Source organism: Anoplolepis gracilipes, chromosome 2, assembly GCF_047496725.1.
Source record: "Anoplolepis gracilipes chromosome 2, ASM4749672v1, whole genome shotgun sequence".
Lineage (NCBI taxonomy): Eukaryota > Metazoa > Arthropoda > Insecta > Hymenoptera > Formicidae > Anoplolepis > Anoplolepis gracilipes.
This window is the reverse complement of record NC_132971.1, coordinates 20,908,268-20,930,446: the sequence shown is the minus strand read 5'-3', so window position 1 is coordinate 20,930,446 and position 22,179 is coordinate 20,908,268. Positions and strand designations below refer to the sequence as shown.

At 34.4% G+C, this 22,179-nt stretch overlaps 2 protein-coding genes across 5 annotated transcripts in view; one reads left to right on the top strand and one right to left on the bottom strand.

Moving 5' to 3' along the window:
- The first annotated feature begins 289 nt into the window (after positions 1-289).
- On the top strand, positions 290-8,897 carry LOC140663105 (uncharacterized). Its single transcript, XM_072887006.1, has 4 exons — positions 290-449; positions 658-946; positions 1,041-1,879; positions 6,280-8,897. Exons 2-3 carry the CDS (start codon positions 737-739, stop codon positions 1,845-1,847), a joined length of 1,017 nt encoding a protein of 338 aa, XP_072743107.1. The 5' UTR covers positions 290-449; positions 658-736; the 3' UTR covers positions 1,848-1,879; positions 6,280-8,897.
- Positions 1,973-22,179, bottom strand: part of Pur-alpha (Purine-rich binding protein-alpha) — a 28,064-nt gene continuing 7,857 nt past the window's right edge. Inside the window, exons 1-7 of one of the 4 annotated variants that reach the window (XM_072887002.1) lie at positions 17,804-19,937; positions 14,811-14,929; positions 14,183-14,285; positions 13,779-13,909; positions 13,315-13,542; positions 12,846-13,010; positions 1,973-3,611 (exon numbers count right to left, since the gene is read on the bottom strand). In XM_072887002.1, the coding sequence (XP_072743103.1) occupies positions 3,438-3,611; positions 12,846-13,010; positions 13,315-13,542; positions 13,779-13,909; positions 14,183-14,285; positions 14,811-14,929; positions 17,804-17,909 (1,026 nt within the window). In that variant the 5' untranslated portion in view covers positions 17,910-19,937 and the 3' untranslated portion in view covers positions 1,973-3,437. Of the gene's footprint in view, positions 3,612-5,832; positions 9,622-12,845; positions 13,011-13,314; positions 13,543-13,778; positions 13,910-14,182; positions 14,286-14,810; positions 14,930-17,803; positions 19,938-22,179 lie in introns of those variants that run through there. The other 3 variants (XM_072887003.1, XM_072887005.1, XM_072887004.1) reach the window with 3 other exon arrangements.

The window sequence follows — 22,179 nt, the reverse complement described above, 5'->3', positions numbered from 1 at the left end:
CCTCGACAAATAGATTTTCGAACGCAACCTAAATAATCTCACAAATTTCCCAAAAAGGTGCCTTTTCATGCTGACGCTCGACACTCATTTTCAGTGTCAAAATACATCACGTGACCAAAAATAACAATACCAATTCGTCAATTTTGATCACGTGATCTGTTTTGACGCCAAAAATGAGCGTCAAGTCACCATAAAAAGGCACCTTAAGAAAGCACGAGTCTTAAATAACACGAGTCTTAAATAACACGAGTCTTCTTTCCCTTCTCTCTTTTTTTATAGTCTTAGACTTTTCAAATTTTTTTGTACTCTATTTTATCATAATAACTGTCACAATATCTGTCTAATAAAAAAACATTTTTTTTTGTTCTTGTTTTGTATTTAATTATAGAAATAAAATATACCAAGGTGACTTTATTTAATAATTTAAAAAAAGAGTGCATATTTACAAGGTAAATGTCTTTTTCTCCTGCACTATACATATATATATATATATATATATATATATGTGTTTAATAAATATAATATTAAATATAATATTTGAATTATAATATATATTAAATTTTATTGTATTTATGTTTGAGTATTTTTATCAAAATTCAAAGTGAGCAGCTCAAACTAAACATTTACTTAGCTTTATTAATAATTATATTCTTACAGATTACAGATGAATTATACAATGAATTGTGAATAACGCAAGTAATATAATTATTTATATACTTACATCGCAATTTGTGATATGGATGCAGATATATTAAGAGCAATATTAAAGAGCTATGGTGATGTAGATGTTGCTCTATCTGAGAATTGCAAAGATGCAAGAGAAGCTTTGTTAGTTTCACAGTCTGATACAGTATTGAATACTTTGTGTACATCGCTGAGCAATCTTTTATGTTACAAAGTATCAAAGCAAGCTTATCAACGCTATTCAGTTCGACTATTGATAATTGTATGTTAATTTCTTGTATTAAAATATTAATATAAATCTTTTTTAATTTTTTTTAAGTTCTTTTAATTTATATTTTAATATAATTATATTTCAGGACAACTTGCGGAAATGGTGTAGAACAACAAGCAGTTTCGAACATTTAGCAATATTTAGATCCAAAGAAAATAGTTTGAGGTTTGTGAACATTTTGTTAGACAAACATCTGACAGATGACATTTTGAACGAATGCTGCTCCGAAGATGCTTTAATATCCTTAACCACTGCTGTAATGTATCTGTCGTTCGAGAATCCGTCTTTTATGCATCACATGGATAGATTACTTATAAGACTTTCACAATTAGAAACAAATGATAAAATTGAAAGATTGTTACATAATGCTTTATATTCAAGTTTGCATCTTAAACTGTCCACAAAGGAAGAGATATATACTGCGCAAAAATTTAAATTAATAGAAAAACCATTGCTCGATAGTTTTGTACGCACATTTCCTGATTCGAAGAAAGAAAATCAGAATAATGAAAAGGCACTAAATCAGCTACTTGAGTTTAGCGTTGGATCTATGTGTGTTTTTCAATTAATATTTAATTTTTTAAAAGAACTACTTGTTCAGTTGCATTATGCTCCCGCAGTTCTACATTTCATAGATTTGATATTAAAACGGATATCTATTTGTTGTAAAAATCAAGACAAAGACATATTAGATCTTTATCCCAGGAAACTGCGTTCTTGTATAATTTTATTAAGGATAAAGTCTGAGCATCATACAGTGCAGACACGAAAATATACATTGCAAACTATGAAACAAATCTATGACGAAAATAAGGATGTTTTATTAATTATAATGTCCCATTTTCCTGAATGGCTTGAATGTTTTGCAAATTATCTCACGGATGATGCATAATTAATTGTGGAAATAAAAGTCTGCAAATTTATGTAAGTACATAGTAATTTTTTCATCGCCTTAATGTTATAATTGTATAATTTGTGATTAGTTATGGAAACGTTTATATCTATATTTATTGCATATTTTAAAATAATAAGTCTTCCTTTTCGAAGAAAAAACTATAACGTGTGTATATCAAAGACAGATCTTTATTTTTATTGTTCGGCCACAAAATAAACATTGGAATGTTTTTCGAAGAAAATTCGATATAATGAAAGTTGTTGATAGCTTCTAAAGTCTCGAGCTGTAACATGTTCTCATTTTCACATTTCTAAAATACATCTTACATTCATCTTACCTATATGAATTGGATCGAAAAAAATGAGATGTATCGTAAGATTTGTCGAAAGCAAATTTTTTTCTAAATCGAAGAAAAAAAGAATCTAACGCCTCCCAGTGCGCAAAAATTGTTCTTACATTCCAAGTGAAAAGAATAACGTTTATCAGAGTGTAATTCACCGCATAATTCACCAAAATGCTAACTTTCAACTATGAGCACCACTTTAAAAATCGTGGAAAACAACATTCGCCATATAATTAACGCGATACTAACTATCTATATGGAATATAAAATCAAAATACATTTTTAATAAACTGATAAATTGATAAATCTTTTATAGGATTCACATACTATTTTTTTTCTAATTTTTTGATCAAAGAAATTTCGAAAAAAAACCGTATTTATAACGTAAAATTAATTACTTTTTTCTGTTATATAACGTCGTTTTCATTAATAATCAAACGATAATAATGCTTCTTTGCCAATACATTAAATTTGAAATTTAATTTAAATATTTCTGTATGATATATTTTTCCCACAAGTATATTTTATAATTTTTCTCTGCTATTGTAAGCACTAAATTATTATTTGATTGGTAAACTGATAATTTAACTCGTCGTAAAAACTGCAACTTTCGAATGGTCTCGTGTGAATTTCTGCGCATGCACACATTAATCAAACTCAAATTGAAAAAATGATTGTTTCAATTATCGAAGTAATTAATAAAATTTCTCGAGATTCCCTGTAAAATAACTAAAATATTCGACGGTTTGTTCTTTTGTAAGATTGAGGATGGTTATATCAAAGCAGGATAAGCGGCGTAAAAAAAAAAAAAAAAAATACAGAATTGATACTTAATTCATTTCGTGTTGGAAGCGATGAAAAATTTTGCGTTTTCGAGTGGAAAATCCGAGAGGATATCTCGTGATACTGAATGTAATTAAAACCGATATATTTTTGACGAGTTTAATTTTCGATACCACAGATAAAAAAAAGCAAAAAATACACGCTTCCCGTTGTCACAGGTAAATGTCAGAATTAATATTTCACGTGGCTGTGGCCAATCGAAATTCAAACCCGTTGAAATTTTTATATCGCTTTTAATACTTTAAATTTTCTCTTTCGACAATCTATCCGCCGATTCGTGTTTAAACACGAATCACCTCCAGTTGCGAGATTGCTTGCTGGACCTCCCGGGATACCCTGGAGTCGCTAGAGCCCGTCCCCTCGGAAACTACCATGCTTTTGCTGGAAACTGTCATAGCGGATTAGGACGGGGATGCGGCGCCGACAGGAGCGGAAATGGACTTTACGGGATCGATGGGGGACGGTTCCGTTTGACGGGGCAAGGACCTTCGTCTCTTCAGCAACTCACGCTGCCGCTGATCGGGGTTCTGAACCTTCTCCGTTTTGCTCTTGCTGGTGCACTTGGATCGCGCGACCTGTCGGATCAAGGTAGCGATTATACAAAATCGCTACGTGAATAAAATATATGCGACAGAGATTTTGCAGAGTACAAGAGTTACATAGAGAAAATAGTTATACTGACCCGAATAGTCTTGCATCGCTTTGCTTTATTAGAAAGTCGAAAGTATTACGTTTTATAGTGATTATTTAATGCTAGAGTCCATTTAATGTTAATACGTCTGGAATATATTTTTTTTCTCAATACACAAATTCGAAGCAAATCTGCTACGATAAGAGCAAATATAGGAAACCGTATAAATATATTTCAGACGATAACGTTAGATGGACGGCTTTGTAAAAAAAAAAAAAAAACAAAATTTCGAATAGAGATGGATTACAATAAATTAGAATAGAATAAGTAAAGAATTTTTTTCTCTATGAAATGCAAGAAAATTGAAAATTTAAACGTCCAGAGTTCACAAAATTAACAGAGCTGAAAATCCAAAAGATTATACAGTTTAAAATTTAGAACTGAACGTACAAGGATATAAAGCGCACAAATATATAAAAGATTTTTCTCTCATATTGCAATCATGTTAGATTATGACATCAGAGAAACAAAAAAAAAATATATAAATCCTTGCATTATAAATAAAAATAAATTTTTTCGTATATGCCACTACTAATATTCGATAGAATAAATCAGCAAAGGATTTGTGTTTCATTAATAAGTGAAATTATTTTCATGCAAAAAGAGAGAGAAATTAAACACATTTCACAGATTTATTCTACAGTTAACATATGTAATGGCATATCAAAAAATTAATTTATTTCAATGTATACTGTAAGAATGTGTCATGTGATTTATATTTACTTCTAACGTCAAAATCACGCGATTGCACTTAGTTTGCACAATGAATTACGAGCAAAAGAAATATCGTAACAAATCAAGAATGTAACACGAATTTCAATATTACAAATCCTGAGAGATCCTCATGTTAGAAGATTCATAATCGAAATAATGTTACTTTTTTTTCTTATGTACTCATCGTCATTTAACTAGGTAATTTTCAATATAAACTTTTTTTTTGATGGCCTTATGATCTATTTAACTCTTTCCAATCCTTTGTTATCTGCATATTAAATAGAATTTAAACGTCGTAAAATGTATTTTATATTTATTTATTTTGTATGTCTACGTGAGAAAATAATACACTCAATATAAATTGTTAAACATAAATTACATAATATTAAAAATTACAAAAACTATGATATTAAAATAACAGAAAAAAGGAGATATAAAAACGTGTGGGAAAATTTCGAACATGAGATGATGAGAAAAAAAATGTATACCATGTCGGAAGTGACGAAAGATTGGAAAGGATTAAACTTAACGAAAGTATCAGGCTCATCATAAAAATCCAATTAATACTGTAACTCTTTTGATTTGCAGTTTAGCTCGTCGTAACAAAAGTTTCTCAAAAGATTTTCACATTCCGACATTTTTTACTGTTATACATGCGTGTGGTGCATGCGTTGCACATATTTAACGCGAAATTAGTACATTAATAGGTTCTTACAACAAAAAGATATTTCGTACTTTTGCTGCTGTCTTACGATTCAAAACGGTTTATGCGTCATAACTTAAGAGGGAGGCAGAGAAACATAAATTTGTATGTACTTCCGGCTGAGGAAAAAGATTAAATTCGTCGATTTAGAGCTCCGTTTTACACGATTCATAATTCACGAGGAAATTTCGGGGCGAATTTTAAGGCATTTATACACTTTCTAATAAAAATCTTTACGATGGAAATAAAAAAATATTATTGAATTTTAATAAATATCGCAATAAAAAAATTCTTTAAATCATAATTAAAAATTTTAATTTGAAAAAGGACACTGTAAGAGTTTCGATTAGAGAATATTGACTTTTATAAGTTATGTAGATTAATAATATATAATTTTAATAAATATAAATGTGCATGTATCAGAAAGCATCTTCTGTATACAGCTCGTTATACAGGCTGTCCCATTTAAAATATTCCATTTTAATTCTTTTACAAAAATATTTCAAATGGGATACTCTGTATTTTATAAATATATATTTTGTAGAATTGTGAATTTAACAAAAAATTGTATCGTGTAAAACGAGGTGCACCCTCAGGATTGATTTTAAAGGGGATGCTGGCGGGTAATCGGGACAGGTGGATTTCTTTTCAATTTTTTTTTTCATTCGATAAGAATGTCCGGGTGAAAGTATAGACAGTAGAAATGTTATAAAATGAAATGCTCTGTTACCTTGTAAAACGTGTTACATTCAACATCGATGCGATGAATCTTTTTTTTTTTTTAAATTTTTTTTCGTTCGAACGTGTGAACCGTAGAGTACTGTGTGTGTATATTTCTATTTTTTGTTTTTCTTTTTATCGGTCACTTTATCTGTCACATATTTTTTTTTATCTCGAAAACGCAATGTCGAATATAGATAAACAGCGATTCTCCAGCGCGTTATATTTTTTTTTTCTCTTTTTCATTCTTTTCTCGATTCGATTATCCTCCTGCTGCTTATCCTGCTGTTTAAGCGCCTTTTTGTCTCAACCACATTACAATACATATATTACACGATTCACTCGCGTTACACGCACGTAATACGCGCGTTAAAGGCGCGACTTGTCTTTAGTAACTATGATTTTTATTTTGCAGCATGCGAAAGGCGAAAGGTCGTGACTGAGGTCCCAGAGACGCGCACTTTCCGACTCGAGGAATCCCTCGGGGTCTCGAAAACGCTCAGCTATTCGGAGTCCTTAAATAAATTGCATCTTCGAGAGTCCGCGAATTCTTGAAATCCTCGGATCTTGGAATTTGAAAAAAATCTTGAATAATCCTAGAATATCCGCTACTATCTGTACGCGCGATCTGATCGAATTGTGGGATCCTTTGATACATCCTGGAATATTATATCTAATTCTGAAATCTCTCGCGAGCAACACGACATCTTGATTCCTCGGGTGCGTTTGGGGAGAGAGGGGTCCCTTGAATTCTCAGATTCTCGGATTATTATTTAAGGTACGTGAAATTCTCCTCGTGCCTATTCCCCGATTATCGTGCCAGTGAACCCGATCTTTCGCCCCCGATGTTAATCCTTTTTTTTTCGTGTGTTTATTCTTTAATATTGAAGTTAATATTGAAGTATATTACAAACTATGTGGCGGAAAAACGTTTATCCGAAGAAACAATTGGTACGAATTTGTGTCCGACAAACCATCCTCGAGCATGTTAACATTTCGAAAAACTCGACTCGCGCGATAAGTATTTATGTAACAATTAATATTATATGCTGATATATCGATTTTTTTTCCTCGAGAGAGAGAAACAAATAACGTTTAAGAGTTAAACGTTTCTTTAGCGTCGCATCTACCTTTACACGATGCCCATCTTATATCAAGGACGATGCACCACGAAAGTATATTATATATATCACAAGCGGAAAAAATATTTCATACGAATACAAAAATATGTCTTACGCGAAGCAAGATACCTGCGACATCATTTTTTAATATTTTATAATTAATAATTACAATAAGTGTGTACTAAACGCGCGTGATGCGAGAGAAGGAAACTTGCACTGTGTGCATGTTGGGAAGATGAAAAACGTTGAAAGTTGCAACAGACTGTTATCTTTAATAAATCAAATGACATACAAAGGCCAATCGCAGTAATTCTCACTGTTTTCTGCAACAACAAACTTTGATTTTCGTTACGCTATTGATATAATGTAATAGTTTAAGAGGACACGCGCGTATAATTCCTGCGTATATATATATATATATATATATATATATATATATATATATATATATATATATATATGAATATACATATATATATATATATAATTCCCTCCGAAAATCGCGGTGTTAACGTATAATTCGACGGCGCATCGTCCTCGCAATCGGCAATTTTCTCAATTTCCTCTCTCGCTTTACAAAGAGTTCGCTCGCTCGCTCGCTTCGATTGTCGAGCCTAATACACGCATACAAATTAGCATTCACGCACGCATGCATACACGCGAGAGCGCGCCAGGAGGAAAAAAAGAAAAAGAAAAAGAAAAAAAAAAAAAAAAAAAAAAAAAAAACGGAAAACGCAACGCCGAAGGATGATCTTGCTTGATCCGCTGGATCGCGAATTTAGATAATGTTTAACACCGTCGATCCAAATTTTTGATGGTACCGATCAACCTCCCCCCGGATCTCTCCATCTCTCTCTTTCTCACTCGCATCTGTCATTGCTTCTCTTTCGCGAAACCGCATTCTATATCAGATCCGAATGAATCGATAAGAACGGACGGAAACACGAGTCTGAGAAGAAAATGTATTTATATAAGTAGATAGCAAGAAAAGAAACGAGAGAGAGAGAGAGAGAGAAGGAGAATTCGGCTGAGATCGAGATTTGATTGGGATGAGAGGAATAAAAGGATGGAGAACGGAAAAGCCATTAAATTCGCAAACTCGACTGATCGTTGTCGTGTGATGCATGCTAAAAAGAAAAACGAAAGAAATCAGTCCGCTCGAGACTGGTTTCGTTATTAGCAATCTCAGTACACAACAGCGCTCTGATATAATAATATAATAGATACTAATAGTTAATCATAGCGGTAATAAAAAGAATAATCGTAATATTAAGAATAATGACAATATAATCGTAATAATAATAATAATAAAAATATTCGCAGCAACGAGGATTTTCATATTCTAGGTGAAGCTTAGCCTGATAAAGCCACGCTTCCTTTTATAAGCCACAATTTCGTGCAGCGAGAGAGATTAACGTCGCGATCGCGGCGACTGGTCTCACAATGAAAGATGTGAGCTGTTTTTGTGAAACGAATGCGGTTTTTTTTTCTTTTATTTTTATTGTATTATATATATATTTTTTTTATCGTGCAAACGCCGATATCATATCGCTACACGCAATTGTCGCTCGCGATCTGCGATATATACGTATGAAAATCCTACGTGATAAGAATTAGCGCGTGACAATGGATAACAGTAGTTTCGGTGTTTTAACTCCACCGAATATATAAAAACACAGGTATATGGAACTCCGGCACCCTTTTGTGGACATTATAACATTTAGCAAAAAGGTCCGCCGTTCAACCAACCGCGCAACGTTTTTGTTCGTAAAACAGCAAACGAAACATCAAAAGCTATTTCTCTAACAGCCACCTCTTTTTCTCTCCTCGCTATATTATGTATATCATGAAGGAAATAAAAAAAAAAAAAAAAAAAAAAAAAAAAAAAAAAAAAAAAAAAAAAAGAAAAGAACATTTCGCGCGCGAGATAGAGACAACTAATCAATGGTCATATAAACTGCATTAATTCATGTGTGTGGCGATAGTAGTATTATTATTTTTTTTTGTGTTGCTTTTTTTACTTCGATAGTACTTCTCTCACTAGACACGATTCAACATATAGAAAGTTTATCGTTATTATTTAATAATTATTATTTTATCATTTATAATTATTATCTTAAAGCTGTCTAAAGACTCGCTGCGTGGCAGGAGCGTCATGTTTTTTTTTTCATTCATTTTTATATTACTTTGCTTATTCTTACGTGTGTCAGACGGTATCTCTTCATTATTTTTGTTTTCTTTATATCTGTTTTTTTTCTTTCTCTCGCCCTCTCTGCGTTTTTTTTAGTTAGTTAGGTACGTTTGTAGTCGTCCTCGCTTTTTAATAACGTGTTAAAATGCACGCTATCGCGCGTACATTTCATTTAACACAGTGTCTCCTTCCTTTTTCTCTAGTCGCCATAGACGTATGTGTGTATTTTCTTTTTTTTACGTGTATTTATATCTTAAATATCTACTACTTGTGGCTGCTTTGTGATTTGTAATTTGCATAGATCACAATGTCATACCATCTGCGCCAGTGAACGATTTTTTCTATGCCTTTTCCTTGCAGTTTTCGTTTACAACGCTCCATCCGAACAATATACAATGCTTGTTGCACAGATCGCAGGTTTTTTCTGACCCCTCTCCTCTTCTTTCTAGAATAACTCAACAAAAGTTTCTCGTTGATAAATTTAGAAACATGTAAAAAATGCAGACATGTCGTTAATAATCTATTTAAAAAAAAATTTCGTTCGTCATTCTCCTTAATACAAATTTATATATATATATATATATATATATATATATATATATATATATATATATATATATATATATAATATTATAAATATATATATTATATATAAATATATTATTATATAAATATTATATTATATATATATTTATAATATTATTTATAATATTATTTATAATTTTATATTATTTTATATTATTTTATATATATATATATCACGTGTTGTGTATATATCGATATGGCAGATCGTTTTAAACGTGTGTTTAAAGAATGGCAGAATATGAGAAAGATTATTATTTGGGGAAAACTGTACTTTAGAATCGAAGAGGATCGGGATTCTTGTCTCAATGTGTTTCACCCACTCGTGCGTACTTGAATTTGTTATTGTGATTTATATTTCATATTTATATTCGTCGAAACGACCTACGTGCTAAGTAAATTCAGACCAGCCGAAATTGTAAATTTTTTGAAGGAAATGCAACTGAGGAATAATTATTTATTTTACTATCGAAATACGTTAATAATAAGAGAATTTTTGTTGTTAAAAAATAAATAAAAACTTTTTACTCATTTTATATCTCATCGAAAATGCAAAACGCGCCGATCGCGCACTCAATCGAACGCGCCTCAATTAAATAGCACTTTTTAATAACGCATATTTACGTGTCTTTCTTTTTCTATATGGGTCTCTCATTCGTTTTAATTTTCGCACCAGTGCGAAATATAGATTTATGTCGGTTTGCCGTTTCAATCACAGAAGAAACACAAAAGAGAACGGATAGATATTTATCATTGTGTTGATATTAGCACAGCGTTGCAGAATCGAAGCGTATTTAGATTTCCTTATTCCTCGGAGAGATAACACAATTGTGTGCTACTCTCCTGCTTCTCTCTCTCTCTCTTTCTTTTTCTTTCTTTCGTCTCGAAATATTACTTTTCCCTTTCTGTGCCATTCGTTTTGTCTCATCTTTCTTCCTGTGTCCGGCAAGAGGGGCCTAAGCAACTGCAACGTCCAACAACGATTTTCAATTCGATTGATTGTACGTCGCCGGATTTGTGCAGTTGCCTAGGCCCGCGGACATTGGCATTTCGTTATAATTATACAGTTATATAGATTCTATATAAATACCTATTATGCATTCGTATAATACATACCTAATATGCAATTGTGTTAGAACTCGGCCATCGTTCAAACTTATGTAACTTAATTACATGCACCGTCTCTTGTACCGTGTCCCTTGCGGCGGAATATGTTTTTTTTTACGGTGAAATATACGTCGTGCGCGTGTCGTTATTCATTCCGCGTGGAATTCGGTGTGGAGAGTAATTGCGTGTTTGGTGTTGATTTTTTCCCAAAGTGTATATTGCATGTTTTTGCGTGCATAAGTTCATGCATGTACGTGTATGTTACGTGTGTGTGTGTGTGTTTTTGCATTTTGTAAAAACACGTTTTTTTCATATATATATATATATATTATATATAATACATATTATATATAATATGTGTATATATATGTATATGATCGCGTGCACACCTTTCGTATGAATCGATGAAACAAAACGTATAATTAACTTTGTATAATATACATATTAATATGTATTATTAATATATGGTTTCATATTCTCTCGGGCTACCATCCCTTTTTTTCTCTCTCCTTCACCTATGCTATATATATTCTCATTACTTTTTTAATAAAGACGTCGTTCAGTTTTTAAACGAGTGTACGATGTCGCGGTGCAGACAGTAATATATAAATATTCGAATATTCACGATAATACGCAAATATTTTCTCATTCTTGGTTTTTTTTCCCCTCTTATGTTTCGTTCGACTTAACCGCAGTAATAATTTCGCATTCTTTTACCATCGAGAAAACGACCATTGAGTCGCAAGAGGCGTTCAGCAATATTTTATCTACATTCACACCATTTGCGACTTTTATTGGCCGAAAACAAAGCGACTTGATTGGAGATTTTTTTTTTCTCGGTTAAATCGAAGAGAGACATACGTACTGCCTACGTAGACACGATGGATCTTTTTCTTAATTTTCTCTTCCCCTCGCGACAAACCACACGCTTTCCCCCCTTTTCCACTTCGTCGTGATATAATCGTTAATATAACAACTATTTATATTCATAAATTCTGAACGATCAAATTCAATTGTAACGTGATCCACACTACAGTCCATTTCCCGTTCCAAAATTCTTGTTCGTTCAACGCACACACGTGACAAGTGAAACGCGCACTCGTGTTCTTCGAATGCCTGAGAATGAAGAAATTAATAGCAAGAAGCTTAGCGAAACCAAATAGACGTGCGTTCTCGCAGAAAGCCAGGAAATGAACGGTAGTACTCATAACGTTAATCGATGGCAACTCGTGTTCGCCTAAAAAGATATCGCACAATAATTATACTCTCGATTCTCCGTCGTTGCGTGTCTCTTTTTCTTGTTATCTATTCTGTGTTAGTCGCACGAGCGGCAGTGACTCGTTTTTTTCCCTCCATGCAAACACACACACGCTCACACGCACGCACGCACGCACGCACACGCACAAACATACATACACACACCATCTATCCCTCTCCCACCTTCCGTCTTCCTCATCTTCTCGCGAGACGCGCCGATTTATTTTTGCGTATTAATAATCATGTACCGTCGTGCACCCCGTCTTTTTTCTTTTTCTTTTTTATCAAATCTGTGATTATATGTATATTCAACAATCGACTGATGCTCTTTGCGATATTAATGGCCATATTTCAGGCGAGTTTTGGTGTTCGCGCTTGATGGCAAGTGTGACGGTGTATGATGTGACGGTGGCGATGACGATGACGGTGTCGATGACGGTATCTCGGTGACAGGCGACGGTGACAGTAATGTGGTGTCGATGGCGGTGCGACAATGACGATGATCATGCCGATGACCATGTCGATGTCATAGCCGATGAATAATAAATGACGATGACCGACGATGGCATAGACTCTGACAAGTTCCTTTACTTCGCTTAATGACTTGAAAACGAGTTATAATTCCCAAATGTTCGAGTTAAGTTAAAGCCTTTTTCACTTGATTAGGGGAGAGTCTAAATTTGGATTGGGGTTAGGCTGTGTGTTTGAGGATGGCGATGGTACCTGTGCCACCACCGAGCCCTTCCCCTCGGACAATACATTCCCTCCGCCGCTGCTGCTGACGCCGCCGCCCTCCTTCATCTTTTCGCAATAATCTGCGAAGATATCACGAAAACGCGCCCAGGACTTTTCCGGTACGGTGATGGCTGTCCTGAAGTTTGTCTTCACCTGCAAAAATATATTCCATCCTGCATTATTATCTATCATTGGATTCAGTGTAATATTGAGTAGATTATAATTATTTGTTTTTTTTGGACTACGTGTAGGAAAAGAATAAATTTTCTTAATTACTTTAACATAACCGTGAATATTTCACAAATATATACAGAGAAAAAAATGTCTTTTATAATATTATTGTTAGATTCCTTGATCAATTTGGAGTCAAATCTTTTCTCGGTGAAATAAATATTTTGACGTCAGTCGGTTAATTTATTTTTTTGGTATTTTTCTTCCTTGTGTAAATAGCACGTACCTCAGAAATTCTCATGTAGATGCCACGATTGTTCTGACCGATATCAAAATAGAAATTCTTACTATCCACGCGCATGTAACGGCCCTCCGGCAAGTCGCCTTTAAAGCCACCGTCATCCGTCCCGAATTCCTCGAGAAGGTCCGTTAACGCATCGCGAAACTCTATCATACCTTGCGCTGGTATTGCAATCTGCGTTCTAGGTCCTCCTCGTGTTATCGTCTGCGACACCTAGAAAGAGCAACGAAGATTATATTTGAGATATTCATTCCGTGTCGAGTCGCTGCACGTGTTTGTATCTATAATGCATCATTATATCGGATTCCACATATTCCTTCTTCATCAATGACTCTAGAAGAGCTCTATTCGTCTTTGTCATCCTTCGAAAAGAGCACATCTCTTGAGATGAAAGTGGAGATTCTTCTTATGACTTAGCGTAGAAAGTAAGTATATTGGCTGGTACATACAGGGTGACTCACCCGCAGGAAACGGCCGCGAGAATTCTCCTTGAGGTCCAAGTAATATCGCCTATTATCCTTCACCATCATTTCTGACTTGAGTTTTCCATCGTCTGGCACGTTTTCTGGATTTGGTGGACCTGATTATTCAGCATCACAAACAAAAATAAATTAAGTATTTTTTTCGATTAAAATAACAAGGGTCAATCATTGACGAGATGACTAATGTAAGTCTTCAAATGAAAATTCTAGATTGCATTATCAAATATTGAGATTTTATCGATAGAAAATTTCAAATTCAGACTACAATGTTTCACGTTATATTAGTTATAATCGACACGACTACTATAAAAATTGTACTTTTCCAATTTTAAATTGTACTCTTCTGAATTGATAGATAGTATTTAATGTACCTAGAGATGCATAAAAATCGCTAAACGTCGACAGATGGTCCCGAAATTCGGATGCTGTACTGAGTGCCAGATAGATTTGGCTTCTTCTTCCATCCGCTCCAATCTGAAATAAAAAATAATTATGTATAAGGGTAAACTATTGTATTTAGAAGCAATTTCTTTTGTACGATATCGATAGATAAGATTTTAAATCTCTAATTATAGCATATATTCGCGAGTAATTTTACAATAAATTTGTAAAAAATTATCACTGTTTGTCAACTATCTGAAAGCATTTTAATAAAACAAATTTGTCAACTATCTGAAAGCATTTCACAGATATATTATCTTAATTGTGTAAATTTTTTTAATTTTCTGATGCCACAGAATCTAAATGAGTCAATAAAAGAAAAGTTTAAACAATAAGAAATTTTTAAGGATTATTTATTTTAATCACATATTGCCACATATAAAAGCTCATACAAAAGCTTTTTTTTATTTCTTTAATATTATTATTCTTTAATATTAATATTGTTAAAATTAATTATTTAATAAGTAATTTAATAATTTTTTTCCTACTATAGAGTTCAAATATATATACGGTAAAATTTATGCACTGAAAGAGCTAAATTAAGAATAAAAATAATACCTCAGCGACTTTGATAAACCTTCCACGTCTGTTTTGTTTTACGTCAAGGTAGAATCTTTTGCTTTGAATTTGCAGCATTTTTGTCGCCAGTTCCTGCTCGCTCTGCTGGCCTTGCTGACCTACAATATAAAAATAGTTTATTAATATCATTAATTATTAACTTATTAATATATATATATATATATATATATATATATATATGTATCATATATGTACTGTATCATATATTTTTATGGATTTGATTTTGACTCAATTATATGATCCATTGAATCATCAAACATCATTTATAATAAGTAGAATGTTGAAAAAAAAAAGACTAATACACTGATAAAGTATTAAAATAAGATTGTGTCCATGAAACGAACGAGATATATATATTAATATTGCAATTATAATATTGCATATGGAATTGTTGGATAGTTGTAAAATAAACTTAAAAGAATAGATTAAACATCTCGTTCGTTTCATGGACACAATCTTATTTTAATACTTTATCAGTGTATTAGTCTTTTTTTTTCAACATTCTACTTATTATAAATGATGTTTGATGATTCAATGGATCATATAATTGAATCAAAATCAAATCCATGAAAATATATGATACAGTTATCATAGACAAATTAAACAAGTTGAACATTAGCAAATGAAATATAAATATATAAGAAAATTTACAAAAAAAAAAAAAAAATATATATATATATATATATATATATATATATATATATATATATATATATATAAACAATATAAACATGAATAATAATACTATCTTCTAAATTGTGTTAATAACTTTTAAAATTTGCATTTTTATTCTATCAGTTATTAATATTAAAAAAAGTAATTTGCATAATAGGAGCAGATACAATTAATCTATTATAATAACTTTTAAATATTTGTGCCGAATTAATTTGATTTTCCAAATATAATTTTTCTTTCGTTCGTTTCTTTTTATAGAGAAAAATTATTGATCTCATGTCAGACGCAATCTTTTGTATTATTAAATTCTTAAATTTTAAATATTTATTTTTAAATCTGCGAGAAGAGAATAAGATCAATATTACAAGCATAATATTATAAAATTTGTATGACAAAAAATTATTAAATTAATTATTCCTAAATTCTTTTAAATTATATTTAAGATTATATTAATATACAACAATATATTAATATATAACAAAAAAAAATCAATTTTTTAAACTTAATATCGACAAGATCTAAGTTAGCGAATAAGAAGAAAAGCTTTTATCTTCATTAGAGAATTGATTAAAAAAAAAAAAAAAAAAATTTTTTTTTAATTCAAATTATTAAAAATTAAAACAACCTTTCAAGTACTCGCGTCATAAATATGTATATATTTTTAATCGATTTTCTTATGTTATTCAATTATGCGCGCGACGGTTTCATAGAGACAAGCGTAAGCATGAGAAGGGATCGACAGGGACAAAGGGAGGGAGGGACACACGACGGGGACAGTGGGTTGGTAAAGAGGTGACCCAGTGTTTATTGGGTCACTCTACGCTCGATCCCCTCCGTCGGATTTTCTCGGGTCACGTCTCTCTCTCTCTCTCTCTCTCTCTCTCTCTCTCTCTCTCTCTCTCTCTCTCTCTCTTTCTATCCGGTTTTGCAAAGAGATCTTGAAATCATAGTCGAGGAAGAAACCGAGGATACGCGAGATGGCCGTTATAACTGGGGTCCAAGTAAACGGCTGGCTTATCCTGTCCGAGATAGAACAAGCGGCTCGCTATAACACTCGCCAGAGCGATGTTGCTAGTCCTCATCGATCAATAACAGCTGCACCAGAGGAGAGGTCAACGACCTCTTTGGTGCCCCACTATCACGACCAGATATGCTCCTACTGCTTTTTATGCTACCTGCTTGTTCTTCCTTCTTATCCTTCTTGTACTGTTGTCTCTTATCCGAACAGACATTATTCATTCTCCAACTAGTATTCACCGTCCAGCAACTTGGACCAGCGTGATGTGAATGTATAACAGCAATATGTAACGACGAAAGGTAAATACAAAAGAATCCCTTTTGGAAAATTTGAAAGCGTTTGTTCTCTCAAATAGTTTCAACTTCTCCAAGTTGCGTTTGTTCAAGTTTTTATGTATCCTTTATACGACATCTAGTTCTGTTTCGGATCGTTAAACATGAAGCATCACTTTATTCAATTATGCGATGAATTATTTTAATAGAAACGTCACGACCAACTTGGTGTAACGGAGATTGCTAATCTCTCAAGAATATATTAATTATTGTGCAATCAAGTTTTCATAGTCGAAGGAAAGCATAACTAGATACTAGAGAGGTATTTTTTATTTTATATTAATTTCAAGTAATTAATTTCTATAATTGTCGTCTCGTGTATTACTTTCATGCGTATATTTTAATATATAACAGAAAAAATATCATTCTCTGTGATAACTCTTTACTAAAAATATTACAAGATTAATTACTTCATCTCCGATAATATTCGGATGTCGAATACATTTTTGAAATTGTAGATGTAATAAAAAGTATCTAATAAAGTACATAATAAAATAAAAATAAATACAAGTACATTAAAAAAAATTAGAAAAATTTAATAAAATTATAATAATTATAATAAATTTAAAAATAACGAATCTGACTCTAATTTTCTGCAAAAATCCTCTGTACAATGGTTGACAATTAATAAGTTCAAACATCAATTTTTCTCAACGACGTATAATAAATTGCCAAACACCAAGGTCATTAAAATATGGTTACCGTATCTCAATGACGATGATGATGATGATGATGATGATGATGATGATGATGATGATGATGATGATGATGATGATGATGATGATGATGATCATGATAATAATAATAATAATAATAATAATAATAATGATTGAGGATCTCGGGGATCGATCGTACGAAAGGGGTTGGGGAGAGATCTTGTGCGCGAAGGACTCGCGTCGAGAGCGATCGATCGATGTAACGCGGCTTAGCTGCACATTACTACGTACTGGATTGTTGCAGGCTGCCTGGAATTGGGACGGGGCTGAGATCGCCCTGGAATATCCTGCTCTTGAACATCCTATCGATACTACGGTAGTCCGTGCACCTGTGCATAATACGTCCTTCTCCTAGAGAAGAGCCGCGCTACGTCGCGCTAAAGTCTCACAGAATCCGAGGAAGCCGCATTAATTGACAAATGCCCGCTCACTAATTCTGCTTGTTCCTCTTTTCTCTATCTCTATCTCTCTTTCTTTCTCTTCTTCGTTCGTCGCAGATTTTTTTCTCTTATCTCAAGCGCAATGAATCCTTCGTGCAAGACCCCCCCATTGCGAAAGGATTTACGTTTCCTTCTGAAGGTAATATTTATGTCTAGAGATGAGTAGTTGCCATATCCAAGCTTCTCGTTCACAAGCTGCCACGTGAATGATTGGCGGCTTCAGGGCATAACTTTCGTCGGGATAAGTTGGCGAAAGAGGTCGTTGGTCCTCCGTCTTCGATAAGTCGGTCATCACGCGTATCTTACCTAACTCCATCCGTCCTATATTTCTTCATCCTATTGCGACGATACTCGCAAGTGGACTTTTGTCCACTGTTCTCTGTCGCAAAGGACGACTCGCGGGGTCAATCGATGAACAACGCATCGCCGCATCAGTCTCAAGAGAGATACCTCGCGTTCCTAATCGTCTACCACTTGGCAGCCACCTTGACCGAGTCGCGACTCTCCGTAATACTCCGATCTGTCGATACTTTTTGCTCGTCCTCTCGCGATACTCGCGGAGGATGAAACAGATCGCGCGCGTCCGCGGACGTACACTTTCACCATTGCTCTATTTCCCGGAGGCGTCTCCTCCGCTCGGTCGATGACTGTTGCATCACCATTGCAGTTCCCCTCCCCGCGTACACCTTCGCACGCGGTATTGGGTGCCCCTCGAAGGCTTGCTTTTCTGGCTCGTAATCGTCGTCCACCGACGTCAGGCTACTGTGTCACATCGATCCGCGTCGAATCTGACCCTCCTGACACCTTTCAACTAGCTCGCGACTCACTTCCTCTGCGTTTCCTCCTTTGTCGAGTAAGTGTGCGTTTTACGACGAAATTCTTGGAACCTTCCTTCCTCTCGTTGAAAGAGTAACTAGGTCTTAGAATTATACAGCATGATTCGCGAAATACATTCTTCCTTTCTAAGTAATCAAGACTCTGTCTAAAACGATCCTAAGAGATATTTATGTGGTATAGTAACGGGATCGAACGGTGGGGTGATTAGCGTGATCTCGTGCAACTGTGCTATTTTTCTTCCTCTTTTCCCCTCTCATCGCCATTCTCGTTCTCGTTCTCTCTTCTGGACTCCACCCTCGGGGTTTTGTTTCTTCTAGGTCACCATTTATTACTCGGAGACTGGCTGCTTCTCATTGAAGCTTTCGATTATTCTTTTCAGCTTCGAGGAACGTGGAGGAAACAACCACCACCGCATGTGCGGCATTCATGGGCACAATTTTCGGTAAAAATTCTAGAATAATATAATACACTTTTGAGATGTTTCCTGCTAAATAATGAGTGACATTGTTAATTTACTGAAGAAAATATCTATTCCTCAGCTATTCCCCTTTACGTTTCGATGACTAATATTTGAAAAATCTCTTTTGCCGCTCGCTATCGTGAGCGTAGCGAACGTCACATTCACCACCATGAATCACTTAAAAGCATTCGAGTTTTCGATCTTAACGACCGATCCAAAGGGAGAACGATGAAACGTCGGAAAATACCACCCTTGGCATCCTTTCTCTCTCTCTCTCTCTCTCTTTCTCGCTTCTTTTCTCCAAGGGTCGCCCGAGGTACGCCGCCTGCGTTACATCGATTAGTCACAAACTCGAATGTGGGAGGGATCTTTATAACGCTCGATCAATTGTAATTCTTCGATGTAAACCGGCTCTCTAGTTTAACCGATCATCCGACCGACACACGGCACATCAAGCGGAATCCTGCTCGCTGATTTGAGGTTTCCAATAAGAGATCCCTCCTCGAAGAGGCAAGTTCCCCTCTCGTCGAAAGTAGATCACGCCGACGATTATCCGACAACTCGTCTGGACGACTCTCTCGGAAGGACACTCGCGGATGATCCTCCACGCCAAATTCCGCTCTTCGTATTCCTCCTTCGGAGCGTCGATAAACGATTCCTCCGACTAACGATTGGCGCGTGTCCGTGCAGAGACGCCCACTTCTCACCCGCCGGCTCTCTTGCATCGACGTTATATACTTGCATTTCACTGCACAGTTGCACAGGGCGCGAGCGTCGTCGAGCGCACCACCATTTCGCGAGCGAGACGCGGCGTCGTCTTCGACGGCCGATAATGCGCCTCCGTCGTCCTACCGCTTCTTCTTTCGCGATCGCTCTCCTCGTCCATGTTCATCGTACGCAGCATCGACGGGACGTTTCCTTCGTCGGGGCCCTCGCACCTTCCGGTTGCGTCTCGACGTTACGTTCGCGCATCTGGATGTCTATCATGGGAACTAGTCTCTGCCGAGGATCCGCCTGTCCGACTGGGATCGGGAATGACGACGACAATGACAACGGCGAGTGGAGATGATCTCGCGGGTGCATTGATCCCTGCTCCTCGCCTGGAGCGCGACTCGTAGCGCTCCGACCTGCCTCAACGCGAATCTCAACGCCGACTCTTTGCCGTGCCATGCCCTCCTCTCCCACCCACCCATCCACCTCTTTTCTCCCTCTTTCCCCCCTGGCAGAATGCGTCTCGCTGCCCCACTAGCATCCAGCGCTTCCGCCACGAATCGGAACGGAGGGAATGCCGCGTAAATTAGGGATGGCTGATTATTTATTAGCAGCAATACAAGATTCCAAGTTCAGAGTTTAAATTGAAACGAATCAATTTCCTGGAAATGAACGGACCAAAGTCCACGCAATTCATTTTCTTTACAATCACGTTAGGGGTATTAAATATTTTCTTTTGAATTTCGATAATATTACGTAATTGAAGCTTCAGTGAAGATGATATGTCAAACTATTAAAAAACTACAAAAATAAAAGTATGTTTTTTGCATTTTAAAAAACTATGGTCATCTTACCCTAGTTTACCTTACAGTTGATCACTTTAATTGCGATATTCTTTACCCCTTTCGTTTATTTATTTTTCATCACCCAGAATAGTTTAGTGTTCGTATGCACGTTTTCAAATTATCAATTAATTAATATCTTGATGAATATATTAAACGTATAATAAAATTTTCATCGCATTTAATTTGAATATTCGTTAAATTTATATTAGATGGAAAAACGATCGAAACGATGAATATCAGTTTGTTGTTGAATACAGAAAATGATGTTTGAACAATCTCATCGTCTATCCTTTATGCCCTCGTCTATTTCTTATACCCTTGCTATCCTATTTGCCGATGCGAATCCGTACAAGAACCCCTGAATATAGTTTTACCTTACGACCAAATAATCTGCGTGGCTGCAGAAATTTCCAATTTCATAGAACAGAACATTTATAAAATATTCCGTCGAGTGGAATTTGAGTTGAATGTATAAATTAGCATATAATTAATTCGTATTTTTAACTTTCACCTTTCAACGTTATTTTTAGGGCGGAAAAAAAAAAAAAAAAAAAAAAAAAAAAAAATTTTCCATCGGTTAAATTTTCTTCTTGCTTATTCCTTTTTTATTCGTTACGTCACTTGCTAATTTTAATGATAACGAGTAACATGTGTTAGTACGTTAGCAACACAATATGATTCATGATACCCGATTCATTCATAATTCTTAAGTCATTAAAATTACATGTCTCCTTTTTACGAGATTGTGCTCTAACGGTATTTTGTATCGTATACAGTAATAATATGTAGTCAATTATTTAAAAACTAACGACACAAAAAATAGCAATCTCAAACTTTAAATATGTATTACAAGCATATTAATATGCTGCTATTATTATAACTTCTCTCTCAATTCATTTGTATTATGTACAATTGGTCATATTAAACTGACAAATGTATTTTTGAAAATCCCATCATAATTGACCCATTCTCACATACATAATCATTATAAAAGAGTTTAATTATATCAAAGGTGATTCATTTTGTATAACGAACACTAATGAATTTAAAAAGTGCAAAGAGAACGACAAGCTTAGATTTTCGTTGCAATTCAAACTTGATTTGATTAAAAAGAATTAAATTTAACATTTGTGATGATTTCTAATGAAAAAGAAATGATAAAAAGATGACTTAGAGTGGATAATTTCTTATCGCCCTTTTAGTAAAAATTAATTTCGAAAATAATTTATTTTTATGTTTCATATCCTTTCTTAGAACGTTATTATAATAAAACATTTAAAACAGAATATATAATGGATATATATAGATTAATGG

Coding starts and splice junctions, on each gene's coding strand:
- LOC140663105 (XM_072887006.1), top strand. CDS start 737: ATGGATGCAGATATATTAAGAGCAATATTAAAGAGCTATGGTGATGTA. Junction 947..1,040: donor CAGTTCGACTATTGATAATT/GTATGTTAATTT, acceptor ATTATATTTCAG/GACAACTTGCGGAAATGGTG.